A 24,395-nucleotide genomic window follows, 5' to 3' on the forward strand; every position below is an offset into this window, starting at 1 on the left:
AGGATACAGTGCAGAGCTTTGTGTACACAGGATACAGTGCAGAGCTGTGTGTACAGGATACAGTGCAGAGCTGTGTGTACAGGATACAGTGCAGAGCTATTTGTGCAGAACAGCCCGGACTCTCTCTTCCTGCCGCTTTCCGCACATTACTGTAAACTTTCGGAGAGGACGGACCCTGGAGCTCTCCGCACCCTGCACTTGTCAATGGCCACTGATAGCCAATCCCTTCCATGTCGTAGCTGCCGGTCCGACCTTTCCGCACACAGAGGGAAGGCGGCTAAACCCCGGACTGAAGCAGCCAGAGCCGTGCAAACGCTGAGGGGGCGGGGCCGCGCTGCCTCCCGTACTCCGCCTGACGAGCCCGTGCTCCAGAGCTCTCAGGGCCAGTGACTGAGGCGGCACCGCAGCCATGAGCACCGTACATGATGTCATTGTCATCGGCGGCGGCATCTCAGGTCAGACCGCTTATGTAGCACGGCCCTGCACCCTTTGTGTAGGACTAGTTTAGGGTTTCTGCTGCTTTTCTTAAGTGCAGAGCAGGAGGGACTCGGTGAGCGCAGCCTAATGGAAGGGCGGCAGCAATGCACAATCTGGATTGGGCAACCTGATTGCAGCCATCCACTAGTGTACAGCCACTGTGCAGTGTGTGGTCCTGTGTGTTTAGGTATGGCTGCATGTCATATGCTCTGCTGCCACTCCAGAGTCCTGCTGGCTGGGGTCACCTCAGAGTCCTGCTGGCTGTGGTGAGTGTCACCTCAGAGTCCTGCTGGCTGGGGGGAGTGTCACCTCAGAGTCCTGCTGGCTGTGGTGAGTGTCACCCCAGAGTCCTGCTGGCTGGGGGGGAGTGCCACCCCCGAGTCCTGCTGGCTGTGGTGAGTGCCACCCCCGAGTCCTGCTGGCTGTGGTGAGTGCCACCCCCGAGTCCTGCTGGCTGTGGTGAGTGCCACCCCCGAGTCCTGCTGGCTGGGGGGAGTGTCACCTCAGAGTCCTGCTGGCTGTGGTGAGTGTCACCTCAGAGTCCTGCTGGCTGTGGTGAGTGTCACCCCAGAGTCCTGCTGGCTGTGGTGAGTGTCACCTCAGAGTCCTGCTGGCTGTGGTGAGTGTCACCTCAGAGTCCTGCTGGCTGTGGTGAGTGTCACCTCAGAGTCCTGCTGGCTGTGGTGAGTGTCACCCCAGAGTCCTGCTGGCTGTGGTGAGTGTCACCTCAGAGTCCTGCTGGCTGTGGTGAGTGTCACCCCAGAGTCCTGCTGGCTGGGGGGGAGTGCCACCCCCGAGTCCTGCTGGCTGGGGGGAGTGTCACTCCAGAGTCCTGCTGGCTGGGGTCACCCCAGAGTCCTGCTGGCTGTGGTGAGTGTCACCCCAGAGTCCTTCTGGCTGGGGGGAGTGTCACTCCAGAGTCCTGCTGGCTGTGGTGAGTGCCACCCCCGAGTCCTGCTGGCTGGGGGGGAGTGCCACCCCCGAGTCCTGCTGGCTGGGGGGGAGTGCCACCCCCGAGTCCTGCTGGCTGTGGTGAGTGTCACCCCAGAGTCCTGCTGGCTGGGGGGGAGTGCCACCCCCGAGTCCTGCTGGCTGGGGGGAGTGTCACTCCAGAGTCCTGCTGGCTGGGGTCACCCCAGAGTCCTGCTGGCTGTGGTGAGTGTCACCCCAGAGTCCTTCTGGCTGGGGGGAGTGTCACTCCAGAGTCCTGCTGGCTGTGGTGAGTGCCACCCCCGAGTCCTGCTGGCTGTGGTGAGTGCCACCCCCGAGTCCTGCTGGCTGTGGTGAGTGCCACCCCCGAGTCCTGCTGGCTGTGGTGAGTGCCACCCCCGAGTCCTGCTGGCTGTGGTGAGTGCCACCCCCGAGTCCTGCTGGCTGTGGTGAGTGCCACCCCCGAGTCCTGCTGGCTGTGGTGAGTGCCACCCCCGAGTCCTGCTGGCTGTGGTGAGTGCCACCCCCGAGTCCTGCTGGCTGTGGTGAGTGTCACCCCAGAGTCCTGCTGGCTGTGGTGAGTGTCACCCCAGAGTCCTGCTGGCTGGGGGGAGTGTCACCCCAGAGTCCTGCTGGCTGGGGGGAGTGTCTGCATATATGTCTTGTTAGACTCCTGCAGGAAAGAAATATCTCTATACTTACTGATAACTGCACCATTCACTCCTGGTTTGGGACAGTGTGACACCTCTGGCAGGATGCCCAGGGCGATGCCTTTTTAGGATTCTGTTTACCCCAGAATGGGAAACTATGTAAAAAGATTTTCTGGTATTTTTGGCGCTGTGCAGACTGCTCGTCCTGCGTGTTATGGTTACAGTAATGCAGCACCGACATATTTTACGGAGCGCTGCAGACATTGGTGTCTTCTGTGCAGCTGTCTAATATACTTGTAATATCTTTATTTCTATTTTTTCCTGCTTTTATTTTTTTATCTTGCTTTCCATCACCACTTGCAAACTGTCTGCAAGCACTTTAAAAAAGATTGTGTTAAGTCCCTAAGGGTATGTGCACACGCTGCGGATTCCGCAGCGTTTTGGGCCGCTGCGGACTCGCAGCAGTTTTAGCAGTACCATTCAAATGAATGGTAAAAAAAAAAACGCTGTGTAGACGTTGCGGAAAAATCCGCACGGATTTGCTGCGGTTTTGAAACCGCAGAAAGAAGTGACATGTCAATTCTTTCTGCGGAATCCGCAGCAGGTTCCTATCTCCACCATTGTGGAGATGGTGAATCCGCAGGACCAAACCGCAGTCAAAACCGCAGATAATCCGCAGGTCTTTTGACCTGCGGTTTATCTGCGGTTTTTGCAAAATCCGTGCGGATTAATCCGCAGCGGATTCCGCAGCGTCTGCACACACCCTAAATGGTTACGATTGCTAAGTGCTTGTAAAAACAAGCATAGTCGTAATTTCTCTTTATTATTAAATATTCTCCCTGTTCTAAAGAATAGAAGGCTTTTTATTCTATAGTTTACATCTCGTTACTTTGGCTACCAACCTCCCTGTAGTTTCAGAGTGTTTACCTCTATAAAACATATATATTTTTTATGGTGGACCTAAGAACTAACAGGTAGTTGCTGACTATCTGCCTGTTCTGTCCAGCGCAGATCTCTGCTGGCACAGAGCGGTCACTGGCTGATTCTGTGGCTTCCGCACTGCTCTGTTGACGAGGTGTGACTGGCAGCATCATACTTATTGACAGCCGGCTCCCCGGATACCTAATTTCGGGACGCCGGCTGTCAGTCCGCACGACGTCTGCAGTCCGACTAGAGTTGAGCGACTTTGGTCGGATCGAGTTTCATGAAACAAAATTTGTTTCAGATGAAACTGGTCCGACTAGGGCAAAAAAAGTCGGAGTTTCGTCCGAAACCCGACCCCAATGCAAGTCAATGGGAAATAAAAGTCGGCATTGAGTGGATGAATGTCAGCAGTTGGATAGAACAGGCAGGTAGTTGCTAACTAGTTATCAGCTACTTTACTGTTATTATGCCCGTCATCGCGGGCATTTTCGCAAAGGATTACTGGGAACGGCAGCGTGGAGAGAGGCGGGAAGGCTGCGCGGGACGTCGGAAGGTAAGAATAACACCATTTTTTATTTTTTTTTATTTTTTTACATTTTATCTTTTACTACTGATGCTGCATAGGCAGCCTCAGTAGTAAAAAGTTGGTCACACTTGTCAAACACTATGTTTGACGAGTGTGACCAACCTGTCAATCAGTTCTCCAAGCGATGCTACAGATCGCTTGGAAAACGCTAGCATTTTGCAAGCTAATTACGCTTGCAAAATGCTAGTTTTTCCGCAGGAAAATCGCGGGAATTTAAAGTGCGATTTTCCCGCGGAATGGAATTCCGGAACTCTCGCGGTTCCGCTACGTGTGAACTTAGCCTAATATGAGTTTCACTTTTTGTATTGAAGAACTTAAATAAATTAACTTTTTGATCTAATTTTGTGAGAAGTTCCTGTATATTAAGGCTTATACTGTGTACGCAAAGAGTCAAAAAATGTGGACTGTTTCTTTAAAGAGTTTGACCCAGCCTATTAATTCAAGAACATTCTTCTCCCCAGACTTCCAGATTTCTGCTGCTGTGGGTTCAGGCCAGCAACACTGTTGCTCTGCTTAGTGAACTGTGCGCTCTCCAATGCTGTCAGGGTATGTGCAGACGATAAGTAAACGCTGCGCATTGAACGCTACATACTTGTGCAGCATTCAACCCGCAGCTGCAGGATGTTACAGCAAAGTGGATGGGATTTCATGATATTCAATTTCCACTATGCTTCAAGAGACGCCTGCGCTCACCCGTGGAGACGGACATGTAGCTCGTCTTTCCAGACCGCAGCATGTCTATTTATCTCACCCGTACAATGTATTTGACGCTGTGAATCTGCACGGTTCAATGAACAAATGCAGATTCACCTTCGTTCAATAGCCGGCAGCGCTCTGGACGCCGTGGATGTGTTCTGCGTCCAAAGTGCTGCCAATTCCTGATTGTGTGCACCTACCCTTATAGTATCAACTTTCTTTTGCAACATCAGAAGTGAAGTGAGACTGAATGGGAGTGCTTGTAAGCCATGTGCAACTGCAGCCAACTTTCCCAGGCAACAGCAGAGAGCAGTAAACAATGACATTGAAGGAATGAAATGTCAGCAGAAGGAGGGCAAATTGAAACAAGAAGATATTTGACAAGTTGCATACTATGTTCGCATTTTCTTCAGTGTTTTTTATGCAAATTAAAATCTGCTTTTTACAGTACCAACAAAAGTTATGAGATTTCAGAAATCTCTTGCACATGTCTGCAGCATGTCAATTATTTTATTGTTTTTGTATAAAAAAAAAATGCAGGTACTGCAGGATGTGAAAGCTATTTATTTTTGTGATTCTCTCAAGTATAAACCATAATGTCTTGGAATCCTCACATGTACATGGCAGTTTTATTAGTACAGTTTATTTAAATTAATGATATGTGTTAAAGTAAGCAATGCCTGACCATTTAAATGCCCTACTGTTATGAATGGGTCACCGAGGAGGATAGCAGGCCAGGCTAAGCCACAGAAAACCAGAGAGGTTGGTAACTAAGCGGATGCAGACCCCTGATCCTATCCACACAACTAGCAGTAGCCGTGGAGCGTACCTACGATGATCCTAGACGCCTCGGCACATCCGGAAAGCTAACTAAGCCTAAAGCAAGAAAGGGGAAATCTAAACTGCCCCGGAGCAGACCCCAAAGGAATAGATAGCCCCCAAACATATATTGTCGGTGAGACAAGATGAAAACACAAACGCAGGCAGAAAAATAGACTGAGCAAACGATGGGGCCCACACTAACTAGACAGGACAAGAAAGGAAAGACACTGTCTGCAATCACGCAAAAAACCCTGCAAAAAGTCCAACACGTCTGATGCACAAAAACACTGAAGTCGCACGACTTCGCCCCCACTATATCAGCACTCTGGTATATTCTGAAAGCAAAGCAAAAAGAGACCATTATAAAAGGGGACAAAACAAACTGGCGCATGCAGTAAAATATGGGCGGTGATTCAGCACAGCCCCAGCCGGAGCTAGCTGACCCGCACGAAGCAGAGATTAACAAAACCAGATCAAATGCAAACAGAATAGCAAATGAACCACTTAGCTGAACATGCAGGGAAAGAGCAGGAGACATCAGACCTCAGGAGGCACAGGAAGAAAATCAGCAGCAGGGATAGAGGGAGTCAACTGTCTTAAATCCCAATCAGAAACCCCAGATCTCCAATTGTCTACCTCATTATCAGGTGGCAAGCCTCTGTCAATCAGATCAGCTCCACTACCTCCAGTAACCACCAGAGGGAGCCCAGAAAGAGAACTCTCAATCTGACCAGCTCCACTATCTTCAGTAATCACCAGAGGGAAGCCAGAGAGAGAATTTACAACACCCTACCAGTATGTGAACGTAAACAATGCCCTACCAAATAAATGTCATTCCAATGTGTGAAAGTTAACAGTGCCCTACCAACTCAATACCCTGCCAATGTGTAAGAGTAATGTGGGTACTGAAACCCCTTGTGAAAACTGATACCAGTGTGAATGCTGTGCCTGGCCATACATGTTGCCTGGAGCAGGGTAAATGTGGTAATACACAGTGCCTGTGCAAATGAATGCGTTCTAAAGAGCCAAATACACTGTTTTTGTAACACAATTTGTAACAGGAAAATTGGCTTGGAGAGATTGCAGATCTAAGGTTGGAGTCACACTGCCGTATTTCTCGTGCCATAATCGCATCATACTGCACGGACTGGCCGGCACCTCTCCTGACCTGAGCAAGACATGGATTACTATGCAGCTGTCAAGCTCAGGTCAGGAGAGCCAACAGCCAGTTCAAGTTTTACGATGCGACTCTCGCATCACAAATACGGCAGTGTGTCTCTGCCCTAAGTCTTAAATTATTTAAAGGGTTATTTATATCTAAAGCAGTGTATTCCATAAATATCTGCTATATGATGGTTCTCTGCCAGTGACTCTGTGATCTATGGAAAGAGCCAAGCAAGCAGTCAACCATTTCTGTAACTTCTATTGACTGTAATGGAGAGACGTATTCACAGATGTTGAAAACTCTCAATTGAAGTCAATGCAGCTGGCAACCATTGTGCATCAACAAATAATTGTTCCACCTTTCTTTTTTCCTGTTATATGATGTGCTGTTACTGGTCATTCCAGTTTAAGTGTTCCAATGCAATTTTCTGTTTTTAAAGGGGTTGTCCACTACTTTAAATTAACCCCTCAATGTATCCTCCGGGCCCCTAATGAATTTTGTAAATACCTTATGTTACCTATACTGTCTGTGAGTGGCGCTATCCGTGGCCGCTCACAGGCAGCACGTGACCCAGCACTGACGTCACGACTAGTGAGGCGTGACTCAGCACTGGGTCCCTGTGGTGGCTGCCGGGTTGAGGGTGGGGTTACCCCCGCGTCACACCCAGCATCCACCGCGCGCTTTCTCAATGAATGGGCACGCAGTGGATGCCGGGTGTGACGCAGGGGGATAACTCCACCAACAGCCTGGCAACCAGCGCGGAAGGAGAAAGAGGAACCCCCTGCTGCTGCCAGCACTTGACGGGACGTCACCGGAAGCAAGAGCTGGATGCAGCCGGGGGTCACGTGCTGCCTGTTAGCGGCCAGCGATAGCGCCGCTCACAGGCAGTATAGGCAACATGAGGTATTTACAAAATTCATTAGGGGCCCCGGGGGGGATACATTGGGGGGTTAATTTAAAGTAGTGGACAACCCCTTTAATTTTTTGATATTTTATTTTCTGGTAATAGTGGGTTAGAGCAGGATTTCCCAACTCCAGTCCTCAAGGCCCACCAACAGATCATGTTTTCAGGATTTCCTTAGTATTGCTCAGGTGATAATTGCTTCACCTTTGCAATACAAAGGAAATCCTGAAAACATGACCTGTTGGTGGGCCTTGAGGACTGGAGTTGGGGAACCCTGGGTTAGAGTATGCAAAATGTGAAGCCTTTTTTTTTTTATATATACTTTAGTTTTCTTATAATTAATTTTCAAAGTTTTGAAAAAATGCAAATTTCTGTGTTGCATGCCTTTTACGTTTCTCCTCATGACTCAGGCCAGAACCAAGATAGAGAAACAGGAGACACAACCTTCCTCTTAGAACTGTACAGGCTTCCTCCCGATACGTCAGAACTCAGAAGAGTATTTTTGTTAATATTTTACCCATGCGGATTCAAATGCAAAATTTTTAAAAGCATTTCCAAAAAATCACATGTGCCTCCTTTGCTCCCAGCCAGATCTGTACCAAAATTCAAGTTGATATCTCAAAGGGATCATACTTCAAAAATAAACTACGGCATATTAACAGTGTCAGTTTGACAATCTTGAATTCAGATCTGTTAAGCCTGTGGTCTAAAAGTATAGCGTCTATGTTTTCCAAGTAACCAATTAATTATTTTCAGATATTATTACATTATTATTATATTACCATATGTTATAGCTTAGAAGCAGGCGTGGACAGAGGAGTATAGCTGGAGTGATGTGAAGCTGGAGAGTAGAAAGCTTTGTTAAAGCACTGTTGCTAAGAATGAACAGGGGGAGACAGAAGCTAGCTTTCTATGGTGTGTTACAATGAGAATGGAGAAATAAAAGACAAAAGTATGGATACTTCATGAATCAATAGCTGTTCGTTTGTTCAAAAAAATTGATATCAGTGATAAAATCTGACATCCTACCAAGTGTGAGCAAGGTCTACTACTTCTCGGATGGCTCTTCCGCACAGTATTAAGATAGGAAAAACTTTATAAATGTATGCCATCACAAGAAAGATTTTGGAGTGGAAGCCGAGTGGCACTTTTTTTGCCGCTGCTTATGGCAAAGGTGTATGTGATGGTTTAGGAGGCACCATGAAACGTCTTGCAGCTCGAGCTAACCTCCAGAGGCCAAATTCAGACCAAATCTTAACACTCATGCAACCTTTCAACTGAAGCGAGAAAAATATCCCTAACATCCAGTTCATGTACTGTACAAACCTGGACTACGAAGAAATTAAAACATAGTTTACAGGAAGCAGAACCCATTGAAGGGACTTAGCAATACCACACTTTCATTCCATGTAGTGAAAAAGATATAAGAACAAGGATTTTTTCATTCAGCAACCATGAAGTAATTAAAAGTGGCACAAGATTGGCAATGGATGACATAATTAGATATGTGACCTGTGAGTATGATCGGCACTAATGGCTGGCTAATACACTCTCCAAAGATTATGATGATGAAGAAGTAGAAGTTACTTTTTTGCGCCTTCTGGTCCATCACCGTCCTTTGTGTATCCTAGAAAACCAGACATTTTAAAAGTAAACAAAATCAGAAAATCCCTTAATGATGAATGACAGACTTATCACGTCATAAGCAGGTTTCGGTTCCCACATCATGGCGTACTATGTCCATCATGACTTTAAAGTGTCACTGTACGTAAACATGCAGTGACCGTTCCGTGCCTGAGCGACATGGGAAGAGGTGCAGGGACCCATGCCATCAGTCACTGCACTCAGGGTGCTGTGATCAGTCAGTCAATTTGACTGACCGATCACAGCATGATTGCGCAGGAGGTTTTGAAATATCAGCACCACCTGCAAAATCACAGTAGGGGCTCCATGCTGCTAGTAGCCGAGCTCCTGCATTAACAGCCAGGGATGGTGCCAGCACCTCCCCTGGCTATTTAACTCCCTAAATGCTGCGATTGAGAGAGATCGCAACATTTAGGAGGGAGCTACCTCTCCTTTCAGATCGACACACCTGCAACGTCTTCTTGGGGGCTCGATCGTTGCTATGGTGAGTTGAGGTCGTCATGACGACCACCGGGTCACCATGCTACAGAAGGCATCTTAGACCAAGCTCAGAGCATGTTCTTAGATGCTTGGGTATAGGTATAATGCATTGCAATGCTGGTCCATTGCAAGGCATTATACCTGCAATCAAAGTAAAAAAGTGAAAGTCTCATAGAAGGACTAAGTAAAAAATATTAATAATACTAAAAAAAATTATACCAATAAATACACATTTTTATGTAAAAATAAAATAAGCAAAAAAAGTACACGTACAGTGAAGGAAGTCATTAATTGATCCCTTCCTGATTTTGTAAGTTTGCCCACTGACAAAGACATGAACAGTCTATAATTTTAAAGATAGGTTAATTTTAACATTGAGAGATAGAATATCAAAAATAAAATCCAGAAAATCACATTGTATAAATTTATTTGCATTTTGCAGTGAGAAATAAGTATTTGATCCCTTTGGCAAACAAGACTTAATACTTGGTGGTAAAACCCTTGTTGGCAAGCACAGCAGTCAGACGTTTTTTGTAGTTGATGATGAGTTTTGTGCACATCATTCTTTGTCAGTGGGCAAACTTACAAAATCAGCAAGGGACCAAATAATTATTTCCTTCACTGTAGTTTGTATCCCAGCGTCCAGAACTACCAGATCTATCAAACTGTTACACTAGTTAACCCATTCAGTAAACACCGTAAAAAAACAAAACATGGCAAACTATGCATTTTCGTCATAGAGCTGTAAAAAAGTGGAATAAAATGCGATCAAAAAAATGTGGTATGGTCCCACAATAGTAGATTTGCAGTTTTCACTCATCAACATCCGCTGCTGCTTGTTTCTGGAAAACACACATGGAGTCAAAATCGTCACTACACCTGTAGATAAAATTACCACAGAGGTATAATTTCCAAAATAGAGCCACTTAAGGCGTGTATTCTGTTCTTCTAGCACTCAGGAGCTCTGTATATGGAGTCCGCAAACTATTCAAGGAAAATCAGTAGGCAAATAGCGCTATTTTCATTTAGAGTCTTGCTGTGTGGCTTAGCTGTACTATTGTCATAGGTTTACCATAACAGAGAGGAGCCAGAAGACTGTGGTGTCTGATTTATCGTATTCCTGCACTGATTAGAAGCAGATCATCTTAATATTGAACAGTACAGGTTTCTGCTGGCAGTGCAGGGGTTAATCTGTTCAATTGATAGCTCACTGTTGGCCACTCTGCTCTGCTATATATATTCGCCTCTGGCAAGCAGGCATTGTCAGAGTTAGCTTGATACTACCTGGTTCTGGAGCTGGAGGTATTGGTTGTTTGAGGAGGTGTTTTGGAGTATTGTTCAGGAGATTGTTGCTTGGTGATTTGTCTGTGTGCATATCCTCATCCTCTCCTATTTGGTTTTCCATTCCTTTGCTTCCACGTTTTCCACTCTGTTTTTTGTGAGTGCGTATTTGTATGATTTGGTATTTTTATTTATCCCTGTATGTCTTCCCTTGTTGTTCTGCTTTTTTTAATTCATATACACAAGTCCCCACTTCCCTGAGTGGGAAAGGAGACAGATAATGGCTGATTCAGGTTCTCAGTAAATCACGTGGCCTTGGAGTCTTCACCATCAGAAGTAATCCAGGGAGCAGGGAATTATCTTCTTACTGGGCTGTGACATTTGTACAGCCACACATGAGGTATTTCCACGTTCAGCTGAAATTGTGTGACAAACTTTGGTGTAATGTTTACCCATTTTCCCACATGAAAATGTAAAATCTGGGGCTAAAACAAAATTGTTGTGGTAAAAATGTAAACATTTTTTCTTCACTGCCCGATGGTTTAAGTTTATCAGATAAATGCTACTGCGCAGGTGCCGGAAGCACCATCTTGGAAGAGGCAATTTTTTTCTCTAGCAAGATGGTGCAAGTTGTTAAAAATATTGATTCTTTTAATTTATTATTAAACATATGATTAGGATGAAACTGTATTTAAAAAGTCACGCTTCAATATATGATCCTACGGAGAGCCTGACGTTTTTCCCATGCATTTTTCGAAAAACTTATATTGTTTTACCCATCAAAATTTGGAATTTGACTCTTAAAAAAACAAAATATAATTTACAGGCCAACCGAGTGTCTTTGGCATGCTCGAATAATGTGTTCGAGTTTCCTCAGCAGCATGTGTCCCTGCTGTTCGATAGCCGCAAAACATGCACGGATTGCTTAACAAACAGGCAATCCCTGCATGTGTTGTGGCTGTCGAACAGTCACGAGACTTGCAGCTGCAGGGACTTGAACATATTATTCGAACACGTCGAAGACACCCTGTTAACACCCGAGCATGCCCAGATAACACCTTATCCCAGAATGTTCGCTTATCACTACTCACCTCCTCTCCTGGCAGCCTTTTTCACTCATTGATCACCCTCACTGTCAAAATGTTTTTTCTAATATACAGTGGGAATGAAAGGGGGAAGATACAGACTATATACAGTGGGGCAAAAAAGTATTTAGTCAGTCAGCAATAGTGCAAGTTCCACCACTTTAAAAAGATGAGAGGCGTCTGTAATTTACATCATAGGTAGACCTCAACTATGGGAGACAAACTGAGAAAAAAAAATCCAGAAAATCACATTGTCTTTTTTTTTTCATTTTATTTGCATATTATGGTGGAAAATAAGTATTTGGTCAGAAACAAGCAATCAAGATTTCTGGCTCTCACAGACCTGTAACTTCTTCTTTAAGAGTCTCATAGAATCATAGAATCGTAGAGTTGGAAGGGACCTCCTGTGCCATCTGGTCCAACCCCCTGCTCAAAGCAGGATTCGCTAAATCATCCCAGTTAGATGTCTGTCCAGCCTCTGTTTGAAGACTTCCATTGAAGGAGAACTCACCACTTCTCGTGGCAGCCTGTTCCACTCATTGATCACTCTAACTGTCAAAAAGTTTTTTCTAATATCTAATCTGTGTCTCCTCCCATTCAGCTTCATCCCATTGCTTCTAGTCTTTCCTTGTGCAAATGAGAATAAAGTTGATCCTTCTACAATGTGACAGCCCTTTAGATATTTGTAGACAGCTATTAAGTCTCCTCTCAGTCTTCTCTTTTGCAAACTAAACATTCCCAAATCCTGCAACCTTTCCTCATAAGACAGGGTTTGCAGACCGGTCACCATTCTGGTCGCTCTTTTCTGAACTTGCTCCAGTTTGTTGATGTCCTCCACTCATTACCTGTAGTAATGGCACCTGTTTAAACTTGTTATCAGTATAAAAAGACACCTGTGCACACCCTCAAACAGTCTGACTCCAAACTCCACTATGGTGAAGACCAAAGCGCTGTCAAAGGACACCAGAAACAAAATTGTAGCCCTGCACCAGGCTGGGAAGACTGAATCTGCAATAGCCAACCAGCTTGGAGTGAAGAAATCAACTGTGGGAGCAATAATTAGAAAATGGAAGACATACAAGACCACTGATAATCTCCCTCGATCTGGTGCTCCACGCAAAATCCCACCCAGTGGGGTCAGAATGATCACAAGAATGGTGAGCAAAAATCCCAGAACCACGCGGGGGGACCTAGTGAATGAACTGCAGAGAGCTGGGACCAATGTAACAAGGCCTACCATAAGTAACACACTACGCCACCATGGACTCATCCTGCAGTGCCAGACGTGTCCCACTGCTTAAGCCTGTACATGTCCGGGCCCGTCTGAAGTTTGCTAGAGAGCATTTGGATGATCCAGAGGAGTTTTGGGAGAATGTCCTATGGTCTGATGAAACCAAACTGGAACTGTTTGGTAGAAACACAGCTTGTCGTGTTTGGAGGAAAAAGAATACTGAGTTGCATCCATCAAACACCATACCTACTGTAAAGCATGGTGGTGGAAACATCATGCTTTGGGGCTGTTTCTCTGCAAAGGGGCCAGGATGACTGATCCGGGTACATGAAAGAATGAATGGGGCCATGTATCGTGAGATTTTGAGTGCAAACCTCCTTCCATCAGCAAGGGCATTGACTATGAAACGTGGCTGGGTCTTTCAACATGACAATGATCCAAAGCACACCGCTAGGGCAATGAAGGAGTGGCTTCGTAAGAAGCATTTCAAGGTCCTGGAGTGGCCTAGCCAGTCTCCAGATCTCAACCCTATAGAAAACCTTTGGAGGGAGTTGAAAGTCCGTGTTGCCAAGCGAAAAGCCAAAAACATCACTGCTCTAGAGGAGATCTGCATGGAGGAATGGGCCAACATACCAACAACAGTGTGTGGCAACCTTGTGAAGACTTACAGAAAACGTTTGACCTCTGTCATTGCCAACAAAGGATATATCACAAAGTATTGAGATGAAATTTTGTTTCTGACCAAATACTTATTTTCCACCATAATATGCAAATAAAATGAAAAAAAACAGACAATGTGATTTTCTGGATTTTTTTTTTCTCAGTTTGTCTCCCATAGTTGAGGTCTACCTATGATGTAAATTACAGACACCTCTCATCTTTTTAAGTGGTGGAACTTGCACTATTGCTGACTGACTAAATACTTTTTTGCCCCACTGTATATAGTCTGTATCTTCCCCCTTTCAATTCTATTTCATTGGGTCTCGTGTTTTCATGTGCAAATGAGAACAAGGATAATCCCTCTATAGTGTGACAGCCCTTGAGATATTTGTAGACAGCTATTAAGTCTTCTCTTCGCCTTCTTTTTGCAAACATAACATTCCCAGATCTTTTAACCATTTGCAGTCTGCTCACTTTCCTGGTAGCTCTTTTCTGAACTTGCTCCAGTATTTCGATGTATATTGTAAAATGTGGTGCCCTGAATTGGACACAGTATTCCAGATGAAGCTTGACCAAGGAAGAGTAGAGGGGGATAATTATTTCATGTGACCTAGACTCTATGCTTCTCTTAATACATCACAGAGCTGTGTTTTCCTTTTTTTGCTGCTGCATCACACTGTTGACTCGTGCAGTCTGTGATCTATTAGTATACCCAAGTTTTTTTTCACACATGCAATTGCTAAGTTCTAGTCCTTCCATTCTGTAGATGTAATTTTCCTTTTTCTTGCCCAGATGTAGAATCTTGCATTTCTCACTGCTAAATACCATTCTATTATTCTTCTGAATCATTTCTCTGTCTTCTGTAGTGTCAGCTATCCCTCTTAGCTTTGCATCATATGCAAATCTGATTAGTTTACGTTCAGTCCCCTTATTTAGCTCATTTATAAAAATGTCAAACAACACTGGGGCCAGGAAAGAGCCATGTGGAAGCCCACTTGAAACACCCTTCCAAATTTATGTGCAACCATTTATTACCACTCTTTGAGTACTGTCACTGAGCCAGTTATGAATCCACTTATCCATAGCCTTGTCTATAATCCCATATTTGGTCATTTTTTCTATAAAGATAGTATGAGATACTTTATCAAATGCTTTGCTTTATTCGAGATATACTATATCTACCACATTTCCCTGATCCACTCAGTCAGCGATTCCATGATAGAAGGAAATTTGATTAGTCTGGCATGACTTGTTTGCTACAAACCCATTATGGCTCTGGTTAATTCCTGTATTCTTATCCAAGTACTTACAGGTGCTTCTCACAAAATTAGAATATCATCAAAAAGTTAATTTATTTTAGTTCTTCAATACAAAAAGTGAAATTTGTATATTATATAGAGTCATTACAAATAGAGTGATCTATTTCAAGTGTTTATTTATGTTAATGTTGATGATTATGGCTTGCAGCCAATGAAAACTCAAAAATATTAACAGAAATAAACACTTGAAATAGATCACTCTGTTTGTAATGACTCTATATAATATAGTAGTTTCACTTTTGTATTGAAGAACTGAAATAAGTTCACTTTTTGATGATATTCGAATTTTGTGAGAAGCACCTGTACATGCATGCTATTTAATAGTTTGTTCACAGATCTTTCCTGGTATAGAAGTAAGGCTCACTGGCCTGTAATTTCTTGGCTCCAGTGCCTGGATTATGTGTCAGAGCACAAGATTTTGCAAGGGAACTCAGATGACAAAGGATGGGTTGATCTGCCAATCAAAAGCAGTAGCAAAGCCTCGGGAAAATGGAGCGAGGAACAAACAGCTGGAAATGCTTTGACACCCCCCAAAGCACTTATAGCTAATTTCAATTTATCTTCAGTGGATTTCTCAACATTAGCAAAGGCATCGATTTAATGAGGGTAACGGCACCTTTAGCTTTAGGTAGAAATTCCTCTTGACAGGTTACCTTTAAAAAATGTGTTTCAGGGGTTAAGTGTTGGCAAAAATGTAGCATTTTGTATTAAAACATACACATTAGTACAGATCTGCTACAAGTCCTTCAGAAGCAGAAGCCCTTTGCTTATTTTTCTATGTTTCTACTATACCTCTACTTGAAAATTTAGCTCTGAATATTCGAGGCTTTATGTCGTCTGAATGAATTGTTTCAGATTTTATCTCCTCTAGAAACCTTGGACGCTGATCTTTGGATTTGTTCTTTTTACACCGCTTATCAACAAAGTAACTATTTGTAAAAATTGGCATGAATTTTGAACTAGCAAGGCTTAGTAGCAAACTCTCCTAGACAATAAAACACTTCACCTGACTTTTAGTTCACTGCATTGACTTTTTTTCTTCACTAACTAAACAAATATAACCAGCCTTTTCTTTTAATAAGACACAGTTCTTGAAACCTCATTCACATGTTGTGGCAGAGCCGCACACACAAAGCAACCTGAAAACTATGCCGCTTAGCATGCTACTTTAGCCAGCCTAAAGGTTCCACTTTCAAGTTCTGTTGGCCTAAATCAAAGCAAATCAAAGTTTGAGAGTTTACCATTTTAAATTGGATCTGTCACCCAATTTCACAACACAAATTGCATAAATTATTAATGCACCTATCACCAATCTGAGACCGCCCTTGTATTTAATAATAATAGTGGGCAACCCCAGATTGGTGGTTTGTATAAATATAACTTAGTAGCAAAACTGTTCAAACGTAGTCCCCCCCCCCCCCCCCCCAAACGACACAGCATTTAGGCGGTCAGGCTACAAGTTCCAGGTTATGGATCCCGACATGCAGAATGGGATCCCACAGTCCACTTTCTCTGTTCTTGGAGATCTTGTTCTTTCCATAAATTCAATGCTGCTGCAAGCTAAGTGTATCCCCTCGTTTGTCCACCACCTCTGTCTTTAGTTGTAGTGGAGGCTGACTAGCGCCTAACCCGTCATCTGCCTATCCAGGGCCTATTGCTAGGGTCAGGCAGGGATTAGGTTCCTGCTCGGCGATAGATGCACAACCTATTTAGGGACGTCAGGCGAGACAAAGTGTTAGATCTGCCTAGGGTTCTCCACTCCCCCCCTCCCCTTGTGTTTGGGCTTCCCCTCCCTCTCCCCGTTGTTGTGCACCTTGCTTCTCCCTCCCCCAGCGTGACACTAGCTTGATTCATTCAATACTCATTTCAATTATAAGATTATACAATAATTCTGCCATGGTTTTTTATAAGTATACAAGCCTCATCAAGTCTGAAAGTTCTATGTAATAGTTTGTGTTGTGAAATCTGGTGAGAACCACTTTACATTTTAGTGCTGTGTTTTAAAATTCTAAGGCTGGTTTCACGCTAGCGTTTTTTAGCGCAGCGCATCATGCGCGTCCATGCGCATGCGCCATGCGCCCCTATGTTTAACATGGGGGCGCATGGTCTAGCGTTTGCACGAGTTTGTATGCGATTTCGTGCGCATGCGGTTGGACGGCATCGTATGAAGATGGGAGGTGTCAGACTGGACCGCGACACCCATGGGGACGGACCGCCCCCTCCAGTGAGTATAATCTAACGTGTTTTTCTTCTCTTTCAGGTTACATCGGGGGCTTATCTACAGCATTACAGAATGCTGTAGATAAGCCCCTGATGTCAATGTCGGCAGCTGATAGTAAAAAAAAAAGGGCAACAGATTCCCTTTGAAGGTGTGATGGTGTGCACCAACCACCACCACAGTAAGAGTGCACCAGCAGAGGGGGCGACTTGGTGCCTCACAGCACCCATGCTGCAAGGCTAAGTCTCCATGACTCCAGGCCACACCGCCTCACAGTTACAGCACCCCACAACAATGACCACCACACAGCACCAACACAACAAGTGAAAAGAGCTACAAAACTCAATCTACAAGCTGTCAGACTGTGAATTGAGAGCAAAAATAGGTAGAACCCCTCCTGCAGTCTCCTGCAAATTAAAAACACTTAGGTCAAATAGGAGGTAGACTGGTCCAAGTAAAAAAAGAAGGGACAGACCATGCGTTACACCACCAATATAGAGAATTAATTAACTTATTAATATTCTCAGCTTACAGTTTTCCCATTGTTGTCTGCTAGTTTTTGTGTACATTGCTATGTCATGATTTTACCGACGATAGGGTCAACCATCACATGCCGTCATGACTGCAGGGTTAACAAGATATCATTGCATTATTGTTTTATGATTTTTGGCCCAAATAATACTTTTCTATGCCTGGGAGACTATCTCGGCATGACCCTATATCTTCAGATTTAGAGGATCAGCTCTGTTGGTGTATTATGACCCAGAGTTGGTAATATCAATGAACTAACTTTCCAGCCCCTGGAACTGTTCTGTGAATCCTATAATTACTCTAACGAACAATGCATTCCAGCTTTTCAGAACCGTCCTGGGAACTCCATTGAATAATTAGGACAGCAGCGGGAGCGTTGGAGCACACTGAATATAACCAGTGATTGATCGAACCTGTGAATGGTAACTTAAATCTACAAATCTGCTTCCAGAATGCAGAACTAGTTAAATGCAATATTTTTGTGTCTCTACAGCTACTTGGTGGATAATTCCAGCACCAAGACATGATTTCATTATTAAGAATTCTATTTTCATGTTTTGCTGTTGGTGTCTATTCATTCGACATATAGACAGAACATGGGATTTACAAGAGCACATGCAACACATAAGCATATGTCCATCATTGATGTTTATAGACTGACAGACAACATGGCGATTCTTTACTGTAAGAGCAATGAGACTATTGAGTTCTGTTCCACACGTTATAATGGTGGATTTATTACAAAAGTTGAAGAAAGGCCGGGATGTCTTAGGCTAGTTTCACACTTGCTTTTTTTTGCAGCGCGTTTTTCCCGCAAAAAAACGCATTGAAAAAACGCATACAAAAGCATACAACTGCTGCGTTTTTTTCAAGCATTTTTATGAGCATGCATGAAAAAAACGCAGCGTTTTTATGCGTTTGTATGCGTTTTTAGTGCGTTTTTACCGCGTTTGCGTTTTTTTCCAACATTAGGTGGCCCCTCACACTAACCCAAACCATGACTTTACTAACTCTAACCCTAACCCTAACCCTGACCCTAACCCTTAACCAAACCATACTTAACCCTAACCCTGACCCTGACCCTAACCCTAACCCTGACCCTAACCCTTAACCAAACCATACTTAACCCAAACCCAAATCCCTAACTAACCCTAACCCTGACCTTAACCCTGACCCTAACCCTAACCCTGACCCTAACCCTGACCCTAACCCTTAACCAAACCATACTTAACCCTAACCCAAACCCTAACTAACCTTAACCCTAACCCTGACCCTAACCCTTAACCAAACCATACTTAACCCTAACCCTGACCCTAACCCTTAACCAAACCATACTTAACCCTAACCCAAACCCTAACTAACCTTAACCCTAACCCTGACCCTAACCCTTAACCAAACCATACTTAACCCTAACCCTGACCCTAACCCTAACCCTGACCCTAACCCTTAACCAAACCATACTTAACCCTAACCCTGACCCTAACCCCAACCCTAACCCTGACCCTAACCCTAACCCTAAACCCCCTTAACTAACCCTAACTCTAACCCAAACCCCTAAATTCCATGGTTAACAAAAAAAAACGCATGTGCAAAAAAACGCATACATGAGCATGCCAGTGCGCATGTATGCGCATCCATAGGCTATAATGGCCATTTTTAGCGCAAAACGTGCGCATACGTGCGCATGCGCTTTTTTGCAGGGCCAAAAAATGCAACATGCTGCGTCTGGAAAATACAAACGCACACCCCAAAAAAACGCAGCGCATGAAAATCGCATACGTGCGCTTACCAGCGCGCAGGTATGCGCACCCATGTTAAATATAGGGGAAAAAACGCATGCGCACGTATGCGTTTTTTCCAGCGCAAAAAAACGCAAATGTGAAACCAGCCTTACTTGTGTAATATAATATTATAGATTATGGTACTAGATTCTGTGATTGGGCGTTGATCCAGGGAACTAATCTGATTGCCGTTAGTGGAGTAGTGAAGGAATTTTTCCTCGAATATGAAGCCCCATCGAGTTTTTGCCCTCCTCTGGATCAACATGTTAGGTTATAAGTTGGACTTGATGGACTTGTGTCTACTGTCAACCTTAAAATCTATGAAATGTACATTTTTTACCATATTTGGTTTCTAATTTGGATGTTTGCATAGTTCTGCCTCATCATGCAGAATACATTTCTGCAGTATGTTACTTGTATGTTAAACTTTTCGTCAGCATAATATTCAGTATACATTTAAAAATAAATATATCATTTAGATATTAATAAAACCACAGACTGCTGAAGTGAATAATATTGATTATCCTGTTACACCTGCTGACGGATGGGTTATATTAAGCAGCAAGTCCTTAGGCTTTATTCACATAGTCCATGAGCCAAGAGCCAATTTTGACGATATCGGTACCACCCGGAGTGACTAATTCTCTTTGGTGTTTTTAGGTAGATGCATGTCTGTAGTTTATGTTTTGATATGATAGCCCTTGCACATCAGTAGCTTAACCCCTTCAGGCCTATTTGTACCCAAATGCCTAGGCCATTTTTTGTAAATCTGACCTGTCACTTCATGCGGTAATAACTTTGGGACGCTATCACCTACCCACGCCATTCTGAGACTGTTTTCTCGTGACATATTGTACTTCATGGTAGTGCTAATTGTGAGTCAATAGATTTTACCTTTCTGCATAAAAAATTACAAAATACACGAAAATTTGGGAAAATTCACTATTTTTGAACTTTGAATTTCTCTACTTTTTACAAAAATGCTGATACCCCCCATAACAGTTATTAGTTTACATTCTCCACATGTCTACTTCACATTGGCATCATTTTGGAAATGAAATTTTATATTTTTTGGATGTGATAAGGCTCATAGTTTTATATGCAATTTTTAAAGTTTATGACTAAATTTCCAAAACCCATTTTTCCAAGGACCAAGTCAGTTCAGACGTCACTTTATGGGTCTTGTATAACAGAACCCACCCATACATTACCCCATTTTGCAAACTACACCCCTCAAGGTGTCCAAAACAGATTTTCAAAACTTTGTTAACCCCTTAGGTGTTGCACAGGAATTCAAGCAAAATGACAGTGAAATATCAAATTTTCAATTTTTTGGCAGATATTCCATTGTAATCCAATTTTACCTTTTGTACATTTGGGTACAAATAGGCCTGAAGGGGTTAAGCTACTGATGTGCAAGGGCTATCATATCAAAACATAAACTACAGACATGCATCTACCTAAAAACACCAAAGAGAATTAGTCACTCCGGGTAGTACCGATATCTGGCCCGGCTCATGGACTAACATAGCGTTTTAGCCAGGGACGGTTTTAGGCAAAGTGAGGCCCTAGGCAAAGTTTAAAATGGGGCCCCAAATGCTAACATATTGCACATCACACAGAAGGATTTCGATTGTATTTACGTGCGCTGAATTCAGGCCGCTAAATGAGTGTGATCGACAATATTGAAGTCGTTCAAAGCTTGTTTCCCGGCCTCTTTCCACCATCTGAGAAAGAATGATGGGGACAGAACGATCACTAATGGATCACTAAGGGTGTGTGCACACGTTGCGGATCCGCAGCGGATTTGGTCCTGCGGATCCGCAGCAGTTTCCATGCGGTTTTCAGTACCATGTAAACCTATGGAAAACCAAATCCGCCATGCGCATGCTGCGGAAAATTCCACGCAGATTTGCTGTGGTTTATGTTCCACAGCATGTTACCTCTTTTTTATGGAACCACAGCTGCAGTGTACGTTCCGGGACATACAAATCAATCTCTCTCTCATCCGCACTGCCAAACCGCACTAGAACCTGCATCAAATCCGCTGTACACATGCTAGGAATCCACATGAAAATTGCATGTGTTTTACCCTGCGGTTTCTGCCAAGAGATATGGATTCTCTGCAGAAAAAGCCGCAGACTAGTCCGCAATGTGTGCACACACCCTTACAGATCACCATACGGTATCCTGTTAGCAGCAGCACATCTACAGTTTACACCCCATAGCCCTCCATATATTAAAATGCACTGCTCAGTCCTCCATATAGTATAATACACTCCTCATAGTATAATGCACTGCCATAGTCACCCATGTAGTACAATTCACTTCCCATAGCATAATGCACCCCATAGTTCTTCATATAATGTATTCCCCATAGTCCTCGATACAGTATAATGCAGCCACCCCATAGAGCATAATGCAGCCACCCCATAGAGTATAATGCAGCCCCGCCATACAATATAATGTAACCCCCATAGAATATAATGCAGCCCCCTCTTATAGTATAATGCAGCCACCCCTTAGAGAATAATGCAACTACCCCAGAGTATAATGCAGCCACTCCACAGAATATAATGTAACACCCCCATAGAATATAATGCAGCCCCACCCCCATATAGTATAATGCAGCCCCTCCATAGAATATATGGCAACCCCCTCATAGGATATAATGCAGCCCCTTATATAGTACAGTGTAGCCCCTCCATAGAATACAATGTAGCCCTCCTTATATAGTATAATGCAGCCTCCATAGAATATAATACAGCCCCCCCATAGAATATAATGTAGCCCCAAATAGAATGTAATACAGCCCATCTCCCCATAGAATATAATGTAGCCCCCCATATTATATAACACAGCCTCTCCCTATAGAATATAATGTAAAATGTACCCCCCATGGTATATAACACAGCCGCATAGTATATAGCTCAGCACCACATGGTATACAGTCCAGCCCACCATGGTGTAATACAGCCCACCATGGAATACAGGCTGTATACCATGCTGGGCTGTATACCATGGTGGGCTGTATAATACAGCCCAGCATTGTATACAGCCCACCATGGTATAATATAGCCCAGCATGGTATATAGCCCCCCCAGAAAGGTGTAATACAGCCCAGCATGGTCTAATACAGCCCAGCATGGTATATACCCCCCCCAGAATGGTATAATACAGCCCAGCATGGTATATAGCCCCCCCAGAATGGTATAATACAGCCCAGCATGGAATAATACAGCCCAGCATGGTTTATAGCCCCCCAGAATGGAATAATACAGCCCAGTATGGTATAATACAGCCCAGTATGGTATAATACAGCCCAGCATGGTATATAGCCCCCCAGAATGGAATAATACAGCCCAGTATGGTATAATACAGCCAAGCGTGGTATAATACAGCCCAGCATGGTATATAGCTCCCCCAGAATGGTATAATACAGCCCAGCACGGTATAATACAGCCCAGCATGTTATATAGCCCCCCCAAATGGTATAATACAGCCCAGCATGGTATATAGCTCCCCAGAATGGTATAATACAGCCCAACACGGTATAATACAGCCCAGCATGGTATATAGCCCGCCCAGCATGGTATAATACGGCCCAGCATGGTATATAGCCCCCCAGCATGGTATAATACAGCCCAGCATGGTATATCGCCCCCCTAGAATGGTGTAATACAGCCCAGCATGGTATATAGCCCCCCCCAGCATGGTATGATACAGCCCAGCATGGTATATAGCCCCACCAGAATGGTGTAATACAGCCCAGCATGGTATATAGCCCCCCCAGCATGGTATGATACAGCCGAGCATGGTGTATAGCCCCCCCAGAATGGTGTAATACAGCCCAGCATGGTATATAGCCCCCCCAGCATGGTATAATACAGCCCAGCATGGTATATAGCCCCCCCAGAATGGTATAATACAGCCCAGCATGGTATATAGCCCCCCCAGCATGGTATAATACAGCCCAGCAAGGTATATAGCCCCCCCCAGCATGGTATAATACATCCAAGCATGGTATATAGCCCCCCCAGCATGGTATAATACAGCCCAGCATGGAATATAGCCCCCCCAGCATGGTATAATACAGCCCAGCATGGTATATAGCCCCACCAGAATGATGTAATACAGCCCAGCATGGTATATAGCCCCCAAGCATGGTATAATACAGCCCAGCATGGTATATAGCCCCTCCCAGCATGGTATAATACATCCCAGCATGGTATATAGCCCCCCAGCATGGTATAATACAGCCCAGCATGATATATACCCCCCCCAGCATGGTATGATACAGCCGAGCAAGGTATATAGCCCCCCAGCATGATATAATACAGCTCAGCATGGTATATAGCCCCCCCAGAATGGTGTAATACAGCCCAGCATGGTATATAGCACCCCCCAGCATGGTATGACATGGCCGAACATGGTATATAGCCCCCCCAGAGTGGCCCCACAGCAGGGCTGTGGAGTCGGAGTCGTGGAGTCGGAGTCGGAGTCGGTGCTCATTTTGGTGGAGTCGGAGTTGGAGTCGGTATAAAATGGACCGACTCCGACTCCTAAAATATATAATAAATTGGGTACAGTAATTCAATGCAGGATGTGCTGAATATTTTTTCATAGGAGTTTGGGAAAGTTATGAAATGTCCTTTAAATGGCTGTTATATTCCTGATCTAAGGCTACATTCACACACAGCGTTTTTCCTGTGTTTTTTGAGGATACGTTTTTCAGCTGCAAAAGCTGATCATCTTTTTAAAAAACTGCATCACCTGAAAGGTTTTTGAGCTCATAGATAATGTTTTCAATAGCAAAAGCAGATTAGAAATCTGCTCTATCTATCCATTTATCCATATCTGTCTATCCATATCGTATCTGTACCAAAAAGAATGAAAACCGGGTAGTACACCAATATATATTCTGTTCTATCTAAATATCTTGATTATTGGATCATAAAAATGATTAAATGTCTGAGGTTCACATTGTACTACAATAAATTTTTCACTTAAA

The 24,395-nt window shown here is 44.0% G+C and overlaps 1 protein-coding gene across 2 annotated transcripts in view; it reads left to right on the top strand.

Annotated features, from left to right (window-relative positions):
• Positions 1-300: 300 nt before the first annotated feature.
• LOC141080662 (amine oxidase [flavin-containing] A-like) overlaps positions 301-24,395 on the top strand; it is a 162,032-nt gene continuing 137,937 nt past the window's right edge. Inside the window, exon 1 of one of the 2 annotated variants that reach the window (XM_073566052.1) lies at positions 301-455. In XM_073566052.1, the coding sequence (XP_073422153.1) occupies positions 410-455 (46 nt within the window). In that variant the 5' untranslated portion in view covers positions 301-409. The remainder of the gene's footprint in view (positions 456-24,395) is intronic. The other variant, XM_073566051.1, reaches the window with a different exon arrangement.

The sequence above is a fragment of the Dendrobates tinctorius genome, unplaced genomic scaffold, assembly GCF_039654945.1.
Source record: "Dendrobates tinctorius isolate UK_male_01 unplaced genomic scaffold, ASM3965494v1 ptg000016l, whole genome shotgun sequence".
NCBI lineage: Eukaryota > Metazoa > Chordata > Amphibia > Anura > Dendrobatidae > Dendrobates > Dendrobates tinctorius.